General features: G+C 44.0%; 1 protein-coding gene across 16 annotated transcripts in view; it reads right to left on the bottom strand.

The window, feature by feature from the left end:
• LOC117426863 (splicing regulator ARVCF-like) overlaps positions 1-23,478 on the bottom strand; it is a 110,052-nt gene that overhangs the window by 27,751 nt on the left and 58,823 nt on the right. For 11 of the 16 annotated variants that reach the window (XM_059032740.1, XM_059032747.1, XM_059032744.1 and 8 more), the window contains 4 exons: positions 11,081-11,239; positions 8,556-8,663; positions 5,753-6,405; positions 1,737-2,239 (listed from right to left, as the gene is read on the bottom strand). In XM_059032740.1, the coding sequence (XP_058888723.1) occupies positions 1,737-2,239; positions 5,753-6,405; positions 8,556-8,663; positions 11,081-11,239 (1,423 nt within the window). Of the gene's footprint in view, positions 1-1,736; positions 2,240-5,752; positions 6,406-8,555; positions 8,664-10,090; positions 10,112-11,080; positions 11,240-18,327; positions 18,402-23,478 lie in introns of those variants that run through there. The other 5 variants (XM_059032746.1, XM_059032755.1, XM_059032748.1 and 2 more) reach the window with 3 other exon arrangements.

Genomic DNA, 23,478 nt, shown 5'->3' with positions numbered 1-23,478 from the left:
GGGAAGAAAGTGGAGTCACTAGTCGTTAAGGATGCAGCTGAGAAGAACAGCGAGCTGTAATTTTAAATCTATATCACAGGCTCTGAAGGTAAGCACTACAGGACAGCAGTGATTCCAGCAAAGGTTAACCCACCCCTCCCCCCACCCGATAGTGATGGATGACACTCAAGATTTCAGACTGGCCCGAATAACCAAGGCAAACATCTGATTACACAGAGCTAGATCCTACATTAGATAAGCTGTGCTCATGCATGTTCCATGTATGTTAAAAGCTCTGACACAGCCATGTACAACTGCATCAAGTCTCCTCTACCATCCTAATGGATACATCAAAAGACATTTGAGATGTCAGTAGAATCCCCCAGGCTGTGTCAAACATCCCTGCACATCACTGTATTTTTTTAAAATGATTCTTAATTGTGAAGCAGCTGACTGCTGTTCACTTTGAGCTGGGTGTTCAAAGGTGAGCCTAGCACGGTGTTTCCACTGCAGGTCTGTGCCTCCCTTCTGCAAGACGTCCACTCAGTCTGCTGCCGTGTCAAGTATGAGACGCTGTGTAATCTTGCAGAGAAGTTAAATGTGATGTGGTCTGGACTGGAAACCCGGTTACAGAAAACATATGGAAGCTGGAAATGGTCTATTTTTAAACATGTCATTATTTTAAATTGCAGAAACTGCAGTTTGCCAATTTGGGGTCAGTTAAAACAGATCTGCCTGCTGCATTATATTTATTTGACTTTCCAGGAAGAGCTGTTTTCAATTGGCTCGTCGTTATTGCACATCGCTCGTGTTGGTTCAGCAGATAACTTCTGTTCCCCAGTCTGCTGTAAAGATGTATTTTTAATGCTCTCGTTGCTAGTAGTGACTGTATTTCGTTCTTAAGCCAGTAATTTGTGCTGCAGCAGCGTTTGTCCGTCTTTGACAGAAGCATTCACATTATAGCATTCTCTTAGATGCTGCAAAGAATCTTGACATCATCATTACATTCCACCCTCCCTGTAAGACAGGTTGTGATGTCACGTTATGCACGAAATGGCTTAACAGCAGAAAGGAAGCAGTAAATAGCGCTGAATATACCAGCATGCTTCGCTGTTCACAGTAGACAAGCATTATTTGCTATCCTACATCTAGTCATGAACAAAGCCTGTGGTTTGAATGCTATTGCAGTACAAAAGGGTAGAGGAGCACATTAATACACAGAGTGTCACCTGGGTGTTCATGACACAGTAGCTACAGTTGTATATATATATATGATATACCTCTGTGCATGCTGCTGCAGTTCACATTTCCAAAGCTGGTCTTTATGTGTACGCCACGCAAACTGTAATTCTCCTGGCTGTGAGGTAGAGATATTTTGGAATGAAGTGGTTCTGTAACGCAAGTGGCTCCTCCATTAAACAATGACTACAGTGCTTACTTTCTGCCCTCCCCTCCCCTACTTCATGGCCCATTCCTAATACACACTGAATTTGCAACTGCAGGACCACTTAATTACTCAGTTTCCAAGGGGGGGGGGGGGGGGGGGGGCGAGGGGTTGGGCTGGCATTCTAAAGCTTGATGGTTCTAAAGAATCTGGACCAGATATACTAGACCTTGGCACCACAAAAAAACCTTGATCTACCCTGTTATTATTATTATTATTATTATTATTATTATTATTATTATTATTATTATTATTATTAATATATCTATATTACCGTGCTTGGCTGCTGAGCGAGCTGGGAACAGTACAGTACCTGTGATGAGCTCCCGCACCTCCATGTCGCTGGTCTTCCTCAGCAGGCGGACGAGGGCAGGGATGCCGTCGCAGTTCTTGATGGACACCTTGTTGTCGTTGTCCTTGCCGTAGGAGATGTTGCGGAGGGCTCCGCAGGCCTTGCGGTGCACCTCAGGCTTGGGGTGGTCCAGCAGCCCCACCAGTATGGGGATCCCCTTCAGGTGGCGCACATCCTTCTTGATCCTGTCGTTCTCGTAGCAGAGATGCTGCAGATAGGCGGCCGCGTTGGACTTGACCGGGTCGATGGGGTGCCCCAGCATGGCGATGACCTCCGGCAGGTCGGGGTCCCTCCAGCGGGGGTCTTTGCGCATGCTGTCAATGGAGGGCGAGTGACGGCCCATGCGGTCCAGGCTGGCCATGCTGCCTCGCTCGGGCTGGGCCAGGGGCGCCGTGTAGATGCCCTGCAGGTAGGGGTGGCGCTCGTCGATCAGTTCAGCCTCTATGGGGTCCTCGTAGCAGCCTCTGCCAAGAAGAAAGAGCGACAGGGCAGCCCTTCAGTAATCAGCTCACTCAAGAGCACCGTTATTCAGTGTGCATGAACCTTCCTGTTAGAGCTACGGCAGCGGCACAGAGCTTGAGTAAAAAGTAAGGCATGCTGCTGGACAGTGGAGAAAAATAAGGCAGGCATGCCGGCTACAAATCATTTCAGCTTTGTTTTACTATTTATGTATAAATCCAAAGTACCGAACAAACATGTGTCCTACATCACGTATTTCACAGGTTATATATCTCCTGCTTATTAGTTCTTGGTGACTTAGCAACGCTGCTATCTGTTGTACTGCTCGTACTGCCAATTTTTCTACACAGCAGCATGAGATCCATACATCCACATTGATGTGATTCCCCCATTCCTGGACGGTTCCCAATCCCCACTGCTCTGAGCATCCCGATCCCCTCTAGATACAGTAAACCCTAAGGGCAGGCAGGAATACATACAGCCTTCCCTATGGCCAGTATCTACCTGTGATGAACAGCGAGCTGCGTGCTGGAGAAGGCAAACAAATCAATCTTTATAAAGCATGGTGGCAAAATGTAATCCACTCTGTATTAGCGGGCTGCCGGCACGCATACTGATCGGAGTTGCTTCAAGCTAGAAGGTCATTAGTTTTGAAGATAATGTAATATATAAAAGCTACATCAAACTTTTACCTTAACCCTTTTAAAGACAAGGTACTGTGGATTTCCATTGATTCCTAATGGCTGCTTACATATTGATACAAGTAACATTTATCATTCTAAAGCTTGTTCCAAGGGCTTTCTAAGATACATATTTATTCCATGCAAATCTTTCACTCAAGGTGGTCCACTTGAACTGGTGGACTAATACTCTTCTAACAGAACACTGTAAGTTAACAATGAGACTCATTTCCGCACTCTGCTGGAATGATAAGGCGTGCCTTATTTTATTTAGTAAGGTCAACACATATGCGTTGTAAACAGACTGTCGGTAAATTACACCTGTTTCATATTATCCTTTCACTCTTAGAGCAGGTCTCTTATACTGTACTGAAATCTTTTACTGAAATGAAAGGACCTTTTCAACCCAGTACAAAATAACTCAAACCAAGCCAAATACGGTTCAATAACTTTCCAATGTATCAACGACACACACATGCTCATTTGACCGAGCTTTAGTTTCTTTGCAATAGGAAACCAACCAGAACCTGCTGCGCTGGGTGCTGCACTGCACTGCACAGGGCAGGAATGCTCACTCTCTCTCAAATCAACTTTTAAAAGTTAAGAGCTGTGTTTTACATCAGATGAGCACAGTTTTATTGAAGGCTTAGATTAACTTGCTGTCCTTTATGTCTGATTTGGCTGATCCTGCAAATGAAAGGCAAGAAGTCCTCTAACTACAGTCAGTATATCTGCAAGGCACTTACTGCATGCCTCATTTCGACATAGCAAAAATTAACTGAAAAAAAAATATATAGAAAAGAGATTTGGCTGCATAATGTTTTCGGCTGCAAAAAAGTATGGATGGGTGTATCAGCTATGGTAGAAGAGCAGGGTAGTGATGTCACAATTCCTGCTGTGACATCGTGAGGGAGGTGCCTTTACTGGTACTGTCACATTCATACTGTACAGCAGCTACAGTGCCACATGAAACAGGGAGGATTTGATCTTACTTGGAAGAAGTAGTATTAATACAGTGATTATATTTGTATCCATCAAAACTTTCAAGTTTGCTATCCTGAAATGTCAAGATTTGCATTTAAATTGATAACATTTGAAAATGTATGAGAGGGGCGCCTGCAAGCATTTATATTTATTCATGGATTAGCAGCATTTAATTCATGTTCAGCTCCTGCATCACAAAGGAGGCGCAGCAGCAGAACAGCTGCATCTGTCCAGAGCTAATGAGGGTATGGAATGGACTTAACAGAGGCACTGCTACTTGGAGGAGGAGGGGAAAGTAAACATATAGATGGGCGTTTTCCTGTTTGCCCTCAGATTACATTCTGCATGGTTTTCAATGATTTGTCTGACTATCAGCTCCCACGCAGTCTATCCCAGCAATACACCGTTACCTACTCCTCAATCTATACCAGCCACACACAACATACGGAATCAAACATTTAAAGCGCGGTGGTGTTTTGCTGTCATCCTGAATTCTCAGGGATGTTGTCTGGTTTGTGCTCTAGCCTGATCACGTGGACGTCTGTCACCTGAGCCACAGCTTTACATTTTAAACATTTCACAAAACAGATCTTGACACAGCATCTGCCTGGTGAGGCCTGGTCAGATGGCCTTGACCTTGAGCAGTTACTGTGAAGTGCAGGGTGGAGCTGTGCTGATCGCAGGACAGCTGTCCTCCTGCTGACAGACCAGAGTGCTTCAAACCCCAGGAGACATCTGACCAAAATAGAGCACTGCTCCGCTCAAGCGAGGGAATAAAGTGGGAAAGCACAATCTTCGGTGCAAATGGTCTGAATAATATCTCAAATAAAATAAAAGAGTACCCCAAATGTAAATAAGCTGTGAGTCTGCGGAGGCTGGCAGCAGTGCAGGGGTGGCAGTGGACACAAGGGGCACTGCAGTTAATCCAGCCCTGGATTCCTCAAGAGGAATGACTACTAATTGAACCCTAATGTGAAGGGGGACGGCCAAGCAGGTGGCAAGAGCCAGCAGGGTATATAAACCATTAGTGTGTCTGGGGAGAACAGCCGAGCCCGTCAGACTTTAAAAGAGTAATTAAATCACCAGTCACCCCCGGATACATTCAACAGCTCTGAAACGATGCTATGGCCAAAGCTTTAGCATTTTGCTTCAGAAAGTTGAATGAAACCTGCTGAATAATGTTATGTTAACATATAGAATTACATTCCGCTTTGTAGTTTTCCACATACTACTTTTGGTAGACTTTTGCAATATCATTTTGTAGTTTATTTAAAAGATCTAAATTATGTTCATTTTTTTTTTTATGTCTCAATCCTAAAATTTGAGGTGATGCAAAACTGTTGGCTGTAGCTGTACAGTACGTAGGTTACTGTAAGTAAGAGATGACTAATACTAAAACACACACAGTGTTTCCCGGACTGCAATACAACAGACGATGAAAGGAAACCGCCACTTATCTCCACTTTCCTGTCTCGAATAACTGCTAAATACTGCGGCTACTCCTTCTGCCTTTGAACTCAGAGATCTGATATGGAGGACGGAAGACTGCTTCACTTACTGTAGAGCAAGTGGATGATCCAATAAGACTTTAAAACAAGGAACTCCGGAATTGCAACCAGAAGAACAACAATTGATTTAGTAAAATTGAAAATCTCAAACGCAAAATCAGTTTCAGAAGGGAACAGAAATAACAGATGAACATCTCTTAGTTAGCAAGTCTGGTAAAAAAAAAATATCTGAAGCAGAAATTAGAGAGAATAATAAAAGAGAATGACACGTGAATGGACATCATAGGTAAGAAATTAAAGTATTAAGGAGAAACCAGTCGGGTTCTCCTAGAAACAAACTCCTCACCTTCCTCGAACTGGCTCTCTCATCATGGGCTCCCTGCTTGGCTCTCTGATTAACTCCCTGCCTGGTCTGCCCCGGTCAGCACTGCCAAGAGTCCTCCTATTGGCCGTGGAGTAGTCTGGTTCCAGGTCATAAGCCTCCTCTTCCTCAGGCCCCAGACTACGGCGGTCATCCTCCAAACCGTACGGCTCTGGCTGGAAGCGCTCCGGCTGGGAGCGGTTCAGCTCTGCGCTGCTGCCTATGGGCACCTGCGGCTGGGCTATGTGTCCGTAGTCGTCCTTCCTGATGGGCAGGGTGTAGCTGTTCTCCGGCCGGTAGTTTGCTGGCATGTAGCCGTAGCGAGGCCGGTAGTTGACCCCTCTGGAAAGGCTGCCGTAGTTGTCGGACACGTCGGCGTAGCTGTCGTGGATGCCGTAGTGCCGGTACTGGTTATCGGGGCTGTCGGCGTAGGAATCACTGTAGTTGTTGAAGGATCTGGTCAGGGTGGAGGTGGCCTGTGGGGTGATGTAGCGGTCCCCGTTCTTCAGGTACCTCCGGTCGATGGAATCCGTGTAGCTGCCGAGAGGGGAAGACCCGTCCGGTATGGGCAAGCCATCCGGCCCCAGGGGAACTTGGCGCACCGTCCTGGTGGTCACGGTTTTCACCATTTTGGTGACCTGGCAAAAATAATAAAAAGAGAATGGCAAAAAATAAATTTAAAAAAAAGTGTCAAAACACCAAGAGTGTAGATGAAACGTAATGATGCAGTGAATTTCAGGAAGTTCAGACTTCAAGCACTTGCTTTCAAACAAACAAACAAACAAAAACCAACTGAAAATCGAGAAGAAAGCAACAGGTCATGAAAACAAAACCACACAACACACACCAACCCATGTCAAACACAATACCACCATACATAATAGAGCCTGGGTTTTCAGAAGGCTGAATTCAAGCGCTAGAATGAATGCCAGTGATTTGAAAACCTCCAGCACTCCTGAATTCTTCTGTGGTGTGAGGTGTGCTGAGCAGTGGCTGTGAATGACAGTGGGGTGAATGGAACTACAGTAACAGAGCTCCACTCAAAAGGCACCAAGTCAGCAGGCTCCCTTTTGATTTTCCATTCGTGTGTACTGTGAGTAAGCTTTCACATCCCAGACTGAATCGCAAGCCTTACTCCTACTGTACCGTACTGTTGGGTTAAACATTCCTTCTTAAATAACACATGGGGTTCTTTTCTTGGTTCGTTCAGTTCAGAAACTGATGCATAACCTTTCCATTTCGTTCCTGCAGCGCAACATTGTAATTCTGTTGGCATCTCACAACTAAATGATGTTGTACGACACGAATCATTATAATGGGAAGCCCCTGCCAAGCAGAATGATACATAGAGCTGTATGTATTGCCTGAAGTGGCTGATCAATGAGCGATTACACAAGTCAACTGCAAGAGGAACGGCCTCAAACAGGACTGGTGAATGATGAGCTCATGGAGGTATCCCCTTGCAAGGGCTGAAGCGGCATTTCAGTGCATTTAGGGAATACCATCAATTCCAGGCTGGACAGTTCTCCATTAATTTCTGTGTGTTTTGAGACTACTGTTCTATCAGACGAGCTTATCATAAAACAGGCTGCATCCCCTATTTAACATGACAGCCATGCAAATGATACGATACAACAGAAGAGTCCCTGCAACAAGAGTTTATATAATTTCATATTAACATTGCTAGAAATATACTATGAATCAGAGTGCTAATGCAATGCAATATTTAACCTTTCAAAGCATTAGCAAGCATTAAGCAGGTTTACAGGGCGAGTCGAGCACCAGGTATTTTCAAACCAGCTGTGCTTGCGTCTGGTGTACAATCCCACAGTGTTCTTGGTCCCCAGAACAGATGTTTATTTACATATGTAATTTCAATAGAAGTATTAAGAAAAACAACAGGCAGCAGGCGCCAACATTACTGCTATTGGAATTTCTTTGAAAAGCATTGAGGGTTATTGGCTACAAGCTGTAGTGGTTCAAAGTTATGGGAACAACTCAGACCCCATTGTTTCAATCTTCATTGTTTAAAAAAAAAAAAAAGTCACCCAGACAGACGATCTAAAACAGCTACGCCACCGCTTCCTCCAGCCCTACAGGAAGATCCGGCACATAAATCAGACATGTTAACAAGAACTAACTAACCATTCCAGCTGCTCGAATCCAACGAGAGCCAGTGCTTTGTGAATGCAGATCTGTGACATTCAGAACACTCAGTCTTCAGAACCCTGTGGTACTGTATCAGAACACTCAATATTCAGAACCCTGTGGTACTGTATCAGAACACTCAGTCTTCAGAACCCTGTGGTACTGTATCAGAACACTCAATATTCAGAACCCTGTGGTACTGTATCAGAACACTCAGTCTTCAGAACCCTGTGGTACTGTATCAGAACACTCAGTCTTCAGAACCCTGTGGTATTGTGTCAGAACACTCAATAAATGTAAATCTAGCCAGTGGTGTGTTCGGAGTTTCGCTTGAAACAATTCCAACACCATTTGTTTCACCATCAATATGTGTAGGTCAATGAGCAGGCAGCCCAGAGCCTGGTTTGAATCACAATCTAACAAAGGTGCAAATCTAAAGAAGCATTAATAATAAAAACACAGCAGCAGACAAGCAGAACGCTGCTCACTGGCTGCTGAACTGTTTAATGTATGAGCGAGCGAGCGAGCAAGCGAAGTGGGCAGGCTTTGCGTTAGCCGAGTAGTTTTAGTTCACTTCCACAAACGCATGGCATATTAGGAGCTGTGGTGAGTAAAAGCAAGACAAGAAGACTGTGTTTACAGGGTCTGTCTCCGGAGTGGGGGTGTGCGGCCGGGAATCCACCAGCCTCTCTGTTACTGTCACCGGGTGGAAGGTGCGGCGAGTGATGGTTTTAACAACCTTGGTCACCTATACAAGTGGATGCAGGTTTAACATTCATATACGAATAAAAAATACAAAATACAAACCACAAACGAATGGGTATAGCAACACAACATGAAGGGTTAGAGGTGAGCCTGGGTCAGTCGCCCCAATGCACTAAGTTGGCAAGACTTCTATTCTGTGCCTCAAAATGATGTTCAGAACCAGGCCAACCTCTAACATTAAAGTGCAACAGAACACTGTATTCTATCACAATGCTCTCATACTGTCACCTCCCCCTGCTGCCCCCGGCACTAAGTTTATACCGCGGGATTGCTGGTGCATTTTGATATTTATAGAGAATGTTATGTACCAGTTGCTGGTGTCAATATAAAGTCCAGGTTTTGAGACAGCTGGTTGAACTTTGGGTGAGTTTCATAGTGGGTATAAAGGACTTATTCCTAGTGAAAAAAAAAGAATATATATCTCTCAGGTCAATTCTGCCCTGCATAGTGTCCAATATAATAATCATTTGTTTCACCCAAAAGTATTTTTTAAACTTTGTCGAATTATGCAGGAGAGTTTATCATGGCAGGCAAGGGTGCAGCGGTCAACAAGGATCAACTTCCTTTGTTTTTTTGTTCCCTATCCAACTTCCTCATGCGAGAGGATGAAGTGTAGATGAAGGCCGCTTCATGCTTCACAATTTCTGGTCGAGGGTCGAGGGTCTCCAGTCGGAATTACGTCATCCACACTCTTGCGACATGTGTTTTTTTTGGAAAGTCGTCCAGCCTTTTCTCATGCGTCTGTGACCTGAAATCGCATGGGGTCGGATGATGGTGAAAAACGTCAACATTCGCTGCATGGTCGTACTCTGGTAACCATTATGGAGCAAGATTTCGAGGAACTTAATAGAAGTTCGTAAACATCCACATTTATATAATACCTCACTTAAAGAATATAGAAAAAGAAACAGGTGTCGCTGCATCGCTGTGTATCTTTGCGTTGAAGCAATGAGACCCAGTCCAATTAGCAGATCGTCAAACCTTTCACCTGTCATTCTACAATAACTACAATATCTCTCACTTTCACATCCCTGCATCTCTCTAATTAATGTATACAATTTTCCCTTTCAGATTCTCTGTTTGTTGAGCGGATGGGTGTACCAACAATGTCGCTTTGGTTTTTTGTAAACTATTTTTCGAATTGCGCAAATACAGTGTGGGCCAGGGCTGTCTACTGGTACATAACATTAGAATGGACATCCAGCTGCCATAAAATTCAATCAGTATTGAATTTTCATATATCTAGAGAGCGCTGCAGGAGGCAGGAAGGGAGAGCAATGCATTGTGGTCAGAACATTCGTTTCTGATTGACTTTAAGAAACAGTCTGTGGTCGTGTTTAACATGATGAACCCAAAACTGGGTAAAAATAAATAAATCAAACAAATTTTACCAATCAAGCTGGGACTCACCTTGACGTTGGTGGACCCATCCTTATAAAAGACATAATAAAGCAACACAAAACAAGATTAAGAGCATGGAAAGGAACCCATAGGATGTATTTGCACTGTTTAATTAAACCCAGGCACCCCCACCTTGCAGTACAGACTACTGCCCTTTCCCTGCACCCAGTCCTGGTTTCGTTGCTACCTTGTGGAGAATCGTTACTGCAATGACTCGTGTCAGAAATCTCAGCAATCAGACTCCTGATAAATCTGCTGTGAATTGAGTGTTCTTATTGAAGGAGCTATCCAGAGTGAATAGATCATTAAATGACTGCCAGCTGGAACACAGAGCAACAATGGAGGGCAAAGCAGTTTACCTTAACCAGTTCAGTGCAGAGTTAACAAGAGCATGCTTGATTAAATCCATAGCACTTACCAGCACAGTTCCTAAACAGACTGTGCCAGGAAAAGTGACTTCCCTCTCAGGAGAAAGTCTTGTTACACAAATATGTGTGTCTTTTTATAGATCTGTTGGGTCATTTTGCTGTAAACCCAACAATAGGCATGAATTCAAAACAGTGAGTCTGCAATTCACTGCACTCTGCACTTGTTCCTTACAGACTGGGGCTCAGTCATTGATGAGGCACGGTTTGTAATAGATATGTGAGTGTGTGCACTGTGGAGGAGAGCTAACTGTGCCTGAAGGAGTCAAGCAGATAGACAAGTCTGCCTGTCCCTAAACCCACAAACCCTGTGAGGATATAACTAAGCTTCGACACAGCACCAGGAACAGTGACATGCATTTCGACAGGAAAAGTAGAAGTTTGTCTTTACTGACATGATGATTCAAGAGAAAATCCAAACATGATAATGAGGTAGATAAAAGGACAGGTCAATATGACACTGTCAGATCTTGACTGTGTAACTGTCCTCAGCTCAGACAGGGCGACTGTCTGAAAAGCATACCTTTGTGAAATAGCCAATGGCAGCCCTGGTTTGAAAGCTCCACCCCCTTACCTTTGTCTCAGTCCGGCGAGTAGTTCCATCCTCTGATGTTACCACGGAAACGTGGGAGGTGGGCGTTCCCGGGTCCTCTTCAATAGTCACCGTTTCCTCCAGCACCTCTGGAGGCTCCTGCATCATGGCTATGGAGGTCTGGTTACTGGGGCTCTGCTCCTGTCCACCACAAGAGAGAAGTCAGATCAGCGTGTGCGCTGGAGAGTCGCGTACGTTCTGTACGTTCTGTTACAAATATCATTGACACATGAAATGTGACACATAGTATTACTGTGCATTGTAATTACAAATGACGGGACACTACAGAGGCTCTGTGCTTTCTTTTGAAGTTTCTCATCTCCCCATGCAGCAAAGGATTGTGGGCGATATCCAGCAGCCCTGTCTTAGCACACACACTGGAGATCATTACTCCTTTTTGCCTTCTCTTATGATTTCTGTTCAGGCACTGGCATTCCTCCCAATCCTGCCAGTGTCAATATCACACCACTACAGTTTGCTTCATTAAGCACTTCAGATTGACAGCGAGCCAAAAAACAAAACAAAACAAAAGACTTGGCATAGCTTGTGGCACGCTGTTTCAATAGCCACATCATTCAGGGACAGACAGGGAGATGAAATAAAAACTGCTTTTTTATTAGTATATATTTATTTATTTATTTACTTTTACTTCAGTGGTATAAAAACACAAGTCTTTCAGTGGTCCTGTCTCTGGGCCAGTTAGGAGACAAAACTGACATCACAGAAACGCTATGACACATTAAGAAACATCATTAAATCACAGCCAATAATATCCATCTCTGTTTACCAACAAAAATTCAAAGACTGTTCCTAACTGTGTGCAGTGATACAAATGCAGGAATATGGAATTCCCATTGGAAGGCACTTTTACCTTTACAGGTATCTTCCCACCACCATGGTTTGCAGATCTAGGTTCTGTAAAATGAGTGTCTTTTTAAACAATCAGTTCGAGAAGAGCTTTTTAAAAAGGGGTTTGTCTTTATTTCTGACAACGCATGACTTTAAAAGGCAAATGTTTTGATAGTAATCCCCATGTACTTGAGACTCAACCATCATGTATCAGAACAGTGCAGATTTACAAAACATTGCAGAAGTCTGTGAACTTTAGTGTATGAAGAAAAAAACATTTAGCAATCGCAGCGCGGTTCCTTTTCGCTTTCCTTGTAAATGTAATAAAGACTCTGCTCTGGGAATCAGGTTCACAAGTGAAATGTAGCACTGAGCACATTCATCACACACACACACGCACATGCACATGCACACGCACACGCACACAGCTATGTGAAACAGGTCAGCGGGGTGTACTGGAAGAGTGACTCTCATCACATTATACAAACATCCAGACCCAGGGAGGCTGCAGTGAAGAGCGGCCTCTGAATTTAAATGACTTTTCAAATCTAGTGAAGCACACTCCTGTAATACCGAGGTTAAAAGGCTTCAAATATGAAGCCAGAGTGTCTGCTAATGATGTTTGTAAGCAGATTGGAGACTCTGCAAAAGGAGTCAGAGGGACACTGCCAAACACTGTCCCCAGGCACTATTCTGCACGTCGATCCAAGAGGTATCCCCTGCTTGATTACGGCCCCTTGCCTCGCTTAAAATCAATGCAGATTAATGCCACAGATTTAACAGTCTTGAATGCCCATCAAAAAGACATTAGCCTAGTAATTCAGTAGAGATCTTAAACCAGGCACACCGTCTAATCCGGGATCTCTTTAGTGCTCAATTACTGGATAACCCAAACACTTTGAATTGTGGCATCGGCAATAAACAGAACTTTCCACTCTGGAAATGAACTCCTGCTCTGACCAGTGGTGGTGTGCCTGTAGCTGTGCAGCACGTCGTCTTTACAACACCTGATTAGTAAAGAAGAGAAATAATAAGCAGCCAGGAATGTTGAGAGAAACCCCCTGCTACACTGGAGGATATCCGTGGATAAACCCCACTGGACTGAATTCCACTAACTGAATGCACCACTTTCCATGTCACTGGAAAACTGGTTTTATTATTCCTGAGACAGAGAGTCAGAGGACAGGACTGCTTTTACTGCATTCACATAGTGGAAGAAATCACATGACCATGCAAAGATGATTTAAGGAGGAATTGCTAGATTATGTTTCAAACGTACTGCTCGGTTCCAGCTACTTCAATGCATTTGACTGTTCTTTTACCAATAGTCTAATCTAGAATGATAAATACCACCTTAACATTAGCAGTGTCAGTATCTGGCACCATGGTGTATCTAGGGTAACAGGATTTTGTTCAGTGTTCCCTTTGTGAAAATCGCACTGCTGTAGTGTAATTAACACCCCAGTGTGCAATGGCTGTACTCCTCTTTCAAATTTCCAGCGATTCTGTCATGTAGACCCACTCCTCTGATGGTGTTGCTAATAACGCACCTCTCGCTCATGTGACAGGATTGCAGACTTGCACAAAATGTTCTAGACTTGTAGAAATAAAATTAAGTCAAGGTTATACAGATTTTTAATGTGCGTAATGAGTACGGAATCAAATCAGAGCACCAGACAAAGGAACAGAGGCAAGAATCAATCTGCTCCTTTTAGCTCTGTGAGAATCAACCCCCCCCCCCCCCCCCCAGCCCTAATAAAGAAGGCATTTATGCAAAGTCTATATAAGTGGTTCTGCTAACAGAAGGCTGGAGCAATTGGTCCGGAGCGTTCCTAATTGACTGAAATGACGGGTGGAAAACTGAAAGGTTGAAGGCGACCTCCTCCTGAACTTCTCCTTACAAAACAAGGAAATGGTAATCTGAGGTAAACAGCATGTAAAGAGGGACAGCAAGACTGTGCACCAAGCCAGCCCCTGCCTCGACCCTGCGAGCGCCTTCCTGTGTGCTGGAGCCAGTCAAGAAAAACAAGCCGGCTGCTCTGTACCATTTCAATCCCCTTTCCTCTCCCGCGGCTCACTGCAGACCCCTGTCTTCACGCATGCCAGCCCCAGATCACAGGCAGGGGCGTGTCTCCCTCACCAGACACCTTCTCCCCCTACTTCTCTTCTATTGATTCGATTGCGGGAACACTATGGTTAATATGCTGATCCGCTGAATCAGTCTTCTAAGCAAGCTGGAAAATATGTTTAAGTACTGTAGTAAGTACTGTATGGCTGCTCTTCCATTACAATGCATTTGCTTGTTACATTACATCCCTTTGCTGGAATGTTAGAGTTCAGTCTGGTGGTGCAGTAGCAGTTTTAACGCACAATATCATTTTGGTTGACGTTTGCACCACCCTGTTAAAATGGGAGTTTATAAAGCGTGCTGGGCGTCCTGCCTGTTTCAAGCACCTGCCTCACGAGGAATTCGCGGTCTCATGCCTTTCAAACATCTGGCACAGATGACAGCCAAACCGCTTTGTATTTTCATTACTGTTGTTAATTAAACTATGCCCTTCTAATTAATAAAAACTAAAACTGGGTTGTAATACAAAACTAAGCAGCTAGCTTACTCCGATCCCAGAGTCTTCCAGCCCGCACTGCCACTGGCACCAGCATTCGGACACACAGGTTACACTTTTCACACTAGGTCTGCACATATGGCACCTGTTACATTGCTGCTGACTCACAAGGTGGTCTTTCACACCCTGGACTGCATTGAGCATCAAAGCAACGCTATATAGCAGGCAGGGGAGGAAGGAAGAGGCGAAGTAGACGGTAAAGTGTGCAGTTAGTGATTCAGTAAGGAGGTACAGTACTGTGAGTCAGTAAGGAGGTAGAGTACTGTGAGTCAGTAAGGAGGTACAGTACTGTGAGTCAGTAAGAAGGTAGAGTACTGTGAGTCAGTAAGGAGGTGCAGTACTGTGAGTCAGTAAGGAGGTGCAGTACTGTGAGTCAGTAAGGAGGTAGAGTACTGTGAGTCAGTAAGGAGGTAGAGTACTGTGAGTCAGTAAGGAGGTAGAGTACTGTGAGTCAGTAAGGAGGTGCTGTACTGAGAGTCAGTAAGGAGGTAGAGTACTGTGAGTCAGTAAGGAGGTGCAGTACTGTGAGTCAGTAAGGAGGTGCAGTACTGAGAGTCAGTAAGGAGGTAGAGTACTGCGAGTCAGTAAGGAGGTAGAGTACTGCGAGTCAGTAAGGAGGTGCAGTACTGAGAGTCAGTAAGGAGGTGCAGTACTGTGAGTCAGTAAGGAGGTAGAGTACTGTGAGTCAGTAAGGAGGTGCAGTACTGCGAGTCATTAAGGAGGTAGAGTACTGCGAGTCAGTAAGGAGGTAGAGTACTGTGAGTCAGTAAGGAGGTAGAGTACTGTGAGTCAGTAAGGAGGTAGAGTACTGTGAGTCAGTAAGGAGGTGCAGTACTGTGAGTCAGTAAGGAGGTGCAGCACTGTGAGTCAGTAAGGAGGTGCAGTACTGTGAGTCAGTAAGGAGGTACAGTACTGTTCGTGTGTTGTGTTTTTAGATCTCACACAATGCTTTCACAATGATCCCCGCCCCACCCTCTTTAGCTCTAACATATTCAGATAACTTTCAAACAGAGTGATGTTCTCTATACTGCAGGGGAAGGCATCCCTTTGCATGCAAACCAGGCTGGGTGCAGGGTTTCTCCATGCCATCTGATCCTATCACACAGTATTATTAACCTCTGTAGACCCTCACATGCTGAGTCACAGTCACTGCAAAAGAAAAAAAATGACAACTTTTTTATTGTTAATATTTTTACCATCACTCTTAACGCGCTCATTAACACCAGCTGCCTTCTCTCGCTTCTCAGCCGAGAAAACATTGCTCACCAGAGATTATATAAAAACACTGCATGCATTATTCTCTCTCTCTCTATATCCATATATAATATATCTTTTTTTCTTTTTGCGCTCAACACAACCTGGGGCATGTCTGGAATGAGAAATGTAATTCTTAGTTAAGAACAGCTCCTGTTAGAATTCACATGGTTTGGAGGACTCTGAATGGATTCTTTTTTAACCACACGTACTGCAGCAGGGGTGCAACTCCCCTTCACTGTGTCGCTGTCAGCAGGGCGGCCTCAGAGGAGACGAGGAGTGAAACGGCAGGAAGGTCGTCTCATGAGAGGTGTGCCTGTGACTCAGATCCAGATCAGGAATGCAACGTATTGGGAAGTTCCCACTTTAAAACTGTAGACCATCAGCCATAAGTTAAAACAAGTCAAGTAGACTGTAAGCGTAATGGACTGACTGTTCTTTTAACACAGATGTACAGTATCTATGAAAAACAGTACATAAATATAAAAATATATGAAGATATCAGGTAGAAGATTTTTTTTTAAAGATCTGTAATTCATCAATCTGATTAAGGTTGGCTGGAAATGATTTTACTGTGTGATTTATCACATGCTAGCGAATATAAAACACAAAATCGCAAGCCTTCGCTTTTCCTGCAACGAAAATTGGAATCCGCTGCCAAGAAATGAAAATAAAAAAGTAGGAGATTTACGATTTGCGAGAAGGAACACAGGCTACTGCACAGACTCATGCTTGAGACACTGTATCTACAGGGAGATAGTTCAATCAATCACACCCTCATCAACCCTGCCAAAAAACACAGGGAGCTAGATACAGTGAACGAGATCTCAAGAACGCTACTTTTCTCATTACATCAGAGGCCTGCAGACTCTGTTAATCATGACCTCTTGGCAAGACCCAGGGTGGGATTTCAGTGTGCTGTACTGGATTGCAGTGGAAGTCTGTGCATTGCAGTGCATGCTACGCTATTCGGATATAGAAACCCTGAAGCGATGAAGACTCTGGAGTCCAGCTCCACCTTGGCGATGACCTCTTGGCAAGTAAAATGAACCAACGCAGCAGGGATGGAATCTGGTCTCGCGTGCTCCACATCTAAACACTATTTATACGCCCCAGTAAATAAACAAATACAAGTTTTTGAAGATTTAAAAAGCCAGCACCTTGGACTTCACCACCAGCATCAATAAAAACCGCAGAACGAATGCAAATAAAACAGAACCTGTTAGCACTGAAACAGCAAAAGGACCGGCAGGATTGTACGCTGGAGTCTCATCACAGAGAGAATGCTGCTGTGTCAGAGACTCCATGGCTTCTGAACGAAGCTATTTAAAAAGCATGGGCAGGATTATAAGAATACAGCCTTAAAAAATGTAAATAAAAAAAGAAAGGTATGGCATGGTGTTCATAAGGATGAGAAATGATTTATTTATTTATATTTTAAACTGATTTAGACCCCTGACAGTCAAGTGAGCTATTTATAGCTCACTTCTCCTGTCTCCTAGGTTACAGGCTGCAACAATGAAATATTATCTATTTCTCTTCCTCACATATGCCTGTTGCTGCCCTATAGTTGCACAGTGCCTGGTGACACACTGTCCCTACAGGAAACACAATGAAGAACTGAACTCAGCATTCCAAACAAGAACTAATAGCACTGAAAATAACACACACGCATATTCTTTGGTTCTTTAACCCTTTCAGTCCTGTATTATTTTTGTCGAGCTGAAGAATAAACTCCTTTACCGAGAGTACATGAAAACAGGACCACTTTTCTCTTTTTTAGATATATATTTACACCCTACCTCTGACTGGGACCTAGGAGTCCAGTGAGGTTCCACAGGGATTTAGGATGGCATGGGTTAATATACGGCAGGACCCTGAGGTCCCGTCTGGACTGAAAGTGTTAAATATAATGCTGGTGTGACTCGGGTGCATTCGGATATGGGAATATATCCAGAGGACAGAACTGGCTTCTATACTGGCCAACCCTGTACTGAAGCGAGACGGAGAGAGAATGACATTTCAATGCATTTGCAAAAATGTACAAAACAAAAACGGCAACAGTAAGGACAGCACTGCAATCTAAAATCACCTGATCGGTGCTTCTGTAGTAAAGAACACAGCAGAAGAGCAGAAACCAACAGCAGCATCTGCAGCTAATGACTTTCACATTGATCCAATTAATGGCTCTTAAAAGCTTACAAAGACAGACAACGCTGTGTAGTTAGTGATGTATGTGTTAGGATAGTTGTATGTACAGAACAAAAAAGCCATTGTTAAATTAGTTAACAGTTTTGCTGTATTGTTAAGAAAAACACTTGGATTTGCTTTGACCCTGAAAAACAATGCAGTTTCTGTAAATGCAAAAAAGTTGGCATAGAAATACAGTTTTAAGTAGCGTTCTCTTTCCTAGAGCTGCAGCAGTGAGTTCATATACAGATTGCATTAGAAGACCTTCACTGGTATCTTCTTGAAATAGAAGGACAATACACACACACTTACTGTAAGTCGTGATTCACTGGCAAGGAGTTTAATATAGCGAGCCATCCGGCTCCAGAGAGCTGTGCCTCTGCCTGGAATAGCTTCCCTACTGAGAGAGCTCTCAGCTGGGATGGGAATGGTAACCAATTAGCTGTGCTAATCAAATCTCTGTGCTAACCACAGCTCTGCCCAGACTGCAGCTGCCTCTCTCACAGGAAGAAAAAAAAAACGACAAGATTCAAAAAGACAATGCAGCAGAAAGACAAAAAAAAAACTTCTTCAAAAATCTCCAAAGGTGGCTCTTCCGCCTCTGAACAGACTGCGAAGAAACTGTGGATGTACGTTTGTATGAAAAATAAATGTGTGTCTGCAGGAGAGATCTGAGGAGGAGACACGCAAGAAGAGTTGCCCTGTAATTAACAAATGAAGAACACTTAATCAGCTTAATCTAAAGCCTACTATAAAAAAAAAAAAAAAATTCCCTCGCCCCATTGCTGTAAAATTCCTAAACCTGGGCAGTCTGAAATGTCAGTGGTGCTTTGCATAGTTGTAAAGCAGTAGAGAAGGCAGCAATGACTAACTAGTGTGACCATGAAAGTGGATTTCAGCACACATCCATTTAGCTGGAATGGTATTGGAAAAGGAGAGGGGGGGAGAGAATGTTCTGAGCCTAAAAGGAAAAAAATAACAACTCACTTCTCAGTGATTCTTGGCATATTAAAAAAAGTGACAAAGAATGTGATGGCTACTGCCGTTTCTGTGCCAAGGGCTCATGCATTTTAAGCACATTATTGCTCAGCGGCACTACCCTTCACTTCATTACAAAGAAGTGAAAAAATCCTTAAAAAGGAAGGACAGGCGTCAAGGTCAAGCCACAGTGCTAACTGGAAAATAAAAACTCCCACGCCTGTGCCTCGCCAGTGTTACTCTGTTGAGCCCACGCACAGTGGAGTTTCTGAACACCATGCCCCGTTCAACCTCTTCCAGGCACCGGGCATTCAGAGGAGCTTTTCATTGCCTTGCTGGAGACATGCCTCCCCTCATTCCCTGTACCTGTCCAAGATCACACTTCCTAACATCATACATGGGAATCTGAAGCTCTTTACAGGGTGCTTCATGAACAAGGCACCATGGGAAAAGTCGCTTTATTGGTTGTACATGTTCAAGTACATCCAGTCACGGCGGACAGGAACACACTGCGGTACAGTGTTGCTGGACATGTGGACTCAGTGTTCAAGTCTGCAAGGGCAAAGTGCAGCACAGGTCTTCCATGAAAAATACACACACAGTTTTATTCCTCTGTGGTGTGCTGTTTATGAATCACAATGTGTATGTACAGTAAGCAACAGCATCCTATGAGATCATGATTTGACCAATGAAAGAATCTGGGTTCTGTTATCTTACAGGATCCCATTTTTGTTTGTCTTGTCCTTTTCAGTATACTCGTGTCTTCCAAAGTCTGTGGTGCCAACGACGTTCTGTACATTTCTTCTCAAAAGAAAAAAGACAAGAAAAGCCATGAAGTGATTGTGTGCTGTACTAAAATTGATTAAGGCCATGCTGGTGCCTCATGTAAGAAAAAGAAAAAGAAAAAAAAAATTGAATTGCATTCCTTCAAGCAGAGAGCAAGCACAGCCTAGAAACCCCAGCGAGAATGTTTAGGACTTTCTGCACTGCAATCTTGGGTCAGAAGTCAGAACACTCAATCCCTCTGCAATATGAGGATTGGAAAGAACCCAATCCAAAACAAAGTCAAACAAAGTTCAGCAAGCAAGATCTGAAGGCATTTTGACCACTTCACTTGAACTACACACCCTCGATTCAGAAACTAATTCATTATATTCATTCATTCTGTGATGCCCCCCAGCTGACCCACCTGAATAAAAGCACCGATTACTAAAGATCTTCTGACATCACTTCCTGCACAGAAAGCAATAAAACAATGGCAGGAGCGTGCTTATCAGGAAGGCCCACAAATCCACTTGTCACTCCTTGTCACTGGTTTATTTCACTAATCTTTCAAAGCATGTCTGAACAGCATTCCGATCCCATACGGCAGCCAGGTGCGTACATCTTTCCAATTAAAGAAGCACATGTGCTCCATTTCACACAGGACAGGAACTCTCGTAAGCTGTACTAGCAGACAGAGCAAGCGGCCTGATTAGAATTACACCATCCTTAAAACCAGTTCAACACCCACCCCCAGAACTCCAATCCTGTCGGTTCTAGAGTGCTGGTAGGTTCCGATGTTCCAGATTCGTTTTGTATTACAGCGTCATCGTGAAACAGTAAGGCTAGCAGGGTGAACATTGCAGGGCACAGTAAGGCCATCTGTAACTTAATCTGCTGTCTCAGCTGCACCAGTCACTGCTCTACCCAATGTGAAGGCATGTCAAACACCTGCCAACACACTGCTGAAACACACAGTTCCTACTGAAGGAAATCAGTAACAAAAGGAACCCAGACAATGAAGGGATTGCTCTACATAAAAGAATCGGTGGACTGCACCCCAGTCAGACACTGCCACACATGATGATAAAGGGAAGATAAACTGTGCCTGACAGCGCATGGCACCACCTGTCTGTCAGCCTCTGCTGCAGCGCTATCATTGCAATGCTCTCCAATAATCTGCATGATTATCCACCGTCTCAAAGTTCAAAAGTCAAACGCCACTTTTAAACCAGAGTATGAAAAATGTCTCAAGTGAGCAGTTGAGAACAGTGCATGGATTTATGTGTGAACGTGTACCATTTACAGAATTAGCTCAGGCCCTCCCACGACCGACTTAAAACAACCGGTTTCACAATCGTGGACTACCTTACCTAAGGTAACAACGGGCAGCCCAAGATTAGTGCTGAGTGGGGACTGTGAAACCAGCCGACAGAGTAGAATGGAGGAAAACCGAAACAAGGACATAGCATTTGAAGAAAGGCTGTGCATTGAATTGAGAATGCGTGTCCGGCACGGATACATGAATCTCAGTAAACGAGTTGGAAATGCCAAGCTGCCAGCTTCAATTATCCCCTGATAGAAGGGGTTCCTCACACAGCCAGGCTGGGAAAGAGCACAAGCATGCCTTGCAGGCAGGGACAACACCGTTTCAACTACAAGTATTCAGTGGGAAGTTCAAGGGCGTTATGCATGAGAGGCGCTCTGGGGCTGGCTTTCTTTTTTTTTCTTCCACTTTACCTTTACCCTGCAAACTGTTTAAAGGTTTATGCTTCTGGATCTGCTGTCATTTAAAGCCGTCGCACTGAATTTCATCCAGAAAGAAATCAAAAAGAGATACCCTCTCACATCAAATACAAAGCAGCATGTGTACAGCGAGCAGCGCTGAAACTACAGCAACACGTTTTAAATCATCTCACTGATTCCTCATACAACTTTGCTTGGCAGCAGCAGCAGTGTTTGATGTCCAAAAAGCACAGAACACTCGACAGAATGGATACATGTTAGAACACCCCAGAGTTCCATGAGCAGCTTTAGGTTTACAACTCTAACATTCATTTACATCAAATCCCTGCCTCCTCTTCAAACTAAATAGCCCCACATTACTCACTCATTTCCAGTGGGTTACTGACACAGCTTGAGACCAGCCCTCGCTACAGCAGCAGCAGCGCTGTGTTAATGCTGACTGCCTCAAACCGGAGTGCTGAATACCATCAATCTGCTGTTAACCACGGGCCACTTGCAGGGCTATAGTGACCTTTTTGTTCGTTGGAACGCTGGAAACTTCACGGGTAACGTTTTAGAAACAATGAATGTGTTCAAAAGGGCAGGGCTCGTCCTCCCTCTCTCTCTCTCAACCACATGAACAGGCTGCAGCTGTCAGAGTCTCTGGAAACGTCTGCATTTGAAATCTTCCCATTCAACTGCACTATTTGGCAGGTGTTCCTCTGGGTTAGTGCGCAACTGGCACTGTTGTTTTGGACCATTTGGAGCTCTTTAGTTAAAAGATAAAAACACCTTTCTGGAAACTGAATTAATATGCCTCATACAGAACCTTGCAGCGTTTGGAAAAACCAAAGCGAGATATTAAAACGTTTACACAGCCACGTCAGTACAGCCCTCTGCAACCGCTGTCTTCCCTGAGAACGCGCAGCTTCTAACCCTACATAGACTGGTCAGTGGTTGTGTTTGGGGATGCTTCTTACAGACACATGAAACCAGAGGAGCTGTAGGACTGGAGCACAGCGGGGTCAATCCAGTGACAGCTCATGTTGCACACCCAACATTGCCATGTGCACAGTCGGTATCAATAGTGAGACTGTCTCTATCCTCGTTTATAATTTGATTTCCAATTACCCATAGCAGAATGCACTGTGTGAGAAACTAGCAGACACATCTTTCAAGCCTGGTAGTTCAGTGACGCACAGCAGCGCACAGCTGTAATGAGGTGTGCTTCAAAATGAATCAAATAAAGTGGTGTGAGGTTATTATTATAGGATATTAGGTGCCCTGCTTTGTTATTCTCTACCCAGATGGTGTGCTTGGAAAGACTCATCTATTGCAAATGAGCCGTCAAAAGAGGGTCAGACAATGGGCTCAATATGCAAGTGTACTGCAACTAGTGAGGATTTCAAAACCAAGATACATCAAACTATGAGGCCAGCCTCCCTGTCTGTTTGGACAGCCCTAATCCGAAAGTCCTGGCATGGGCTCATGACATCAATGCTGTACTGTACAGTATATCTCACTCTCAGCCAGGATTTACACTTCTTGGGTGTCTAATTCACCAGCTCTGAGCCTTCATCCCCTTGCCTGCACCTTAGACTTGCAAAAAATGTTTTTCATTCAGCCAAACATGATTTCAAGTTAAATGCAGTATACAGTACAACATCACCATGTATAAATTAACATAATTGCAGTATTATAATAATGGCATGCAAGTAATTAACATTCAGTATGTACACAGTACAAATGCAGACTGTTTCATGCACATTAAAAAAGACCAAGTGTTATCAAACAGCTTAGACGTTTACAATGCAGCTTTCACAAAGAAATCGGGTTACAGTATAATCAGCACACAATTTCAATTCGACAGCAATAAAAACAGACATTAAAGCAAGTAACCCAGTAATAACCCAGATTCAATACAACTGCCGGCTGTGTAGCGTGTGCTGCAGTTTCACAGGGGCTGCAGAACTGCACAGACACACACAACGGAGGGGG

Source organism: Acipenser ruthenus, chromosome 11, assembly GCF_902713425.1.
Source record: "Acipenser ruthenus chromosome 11, fAciRut3.2 maternal haplotype, whole genome shotgun sequence".
Classification (NCBI taxonomy): Eukaryota; Metazoa; Chordata; class Actinopteri; order Acipenseriformes; family Acipenseridae; genus Acipenser; species Acipenser ruthenus.
Note: the sequence above shows the minus strand (reverse complement) of the source record. Positions and strands in the feature narration are given on the sequence as shown.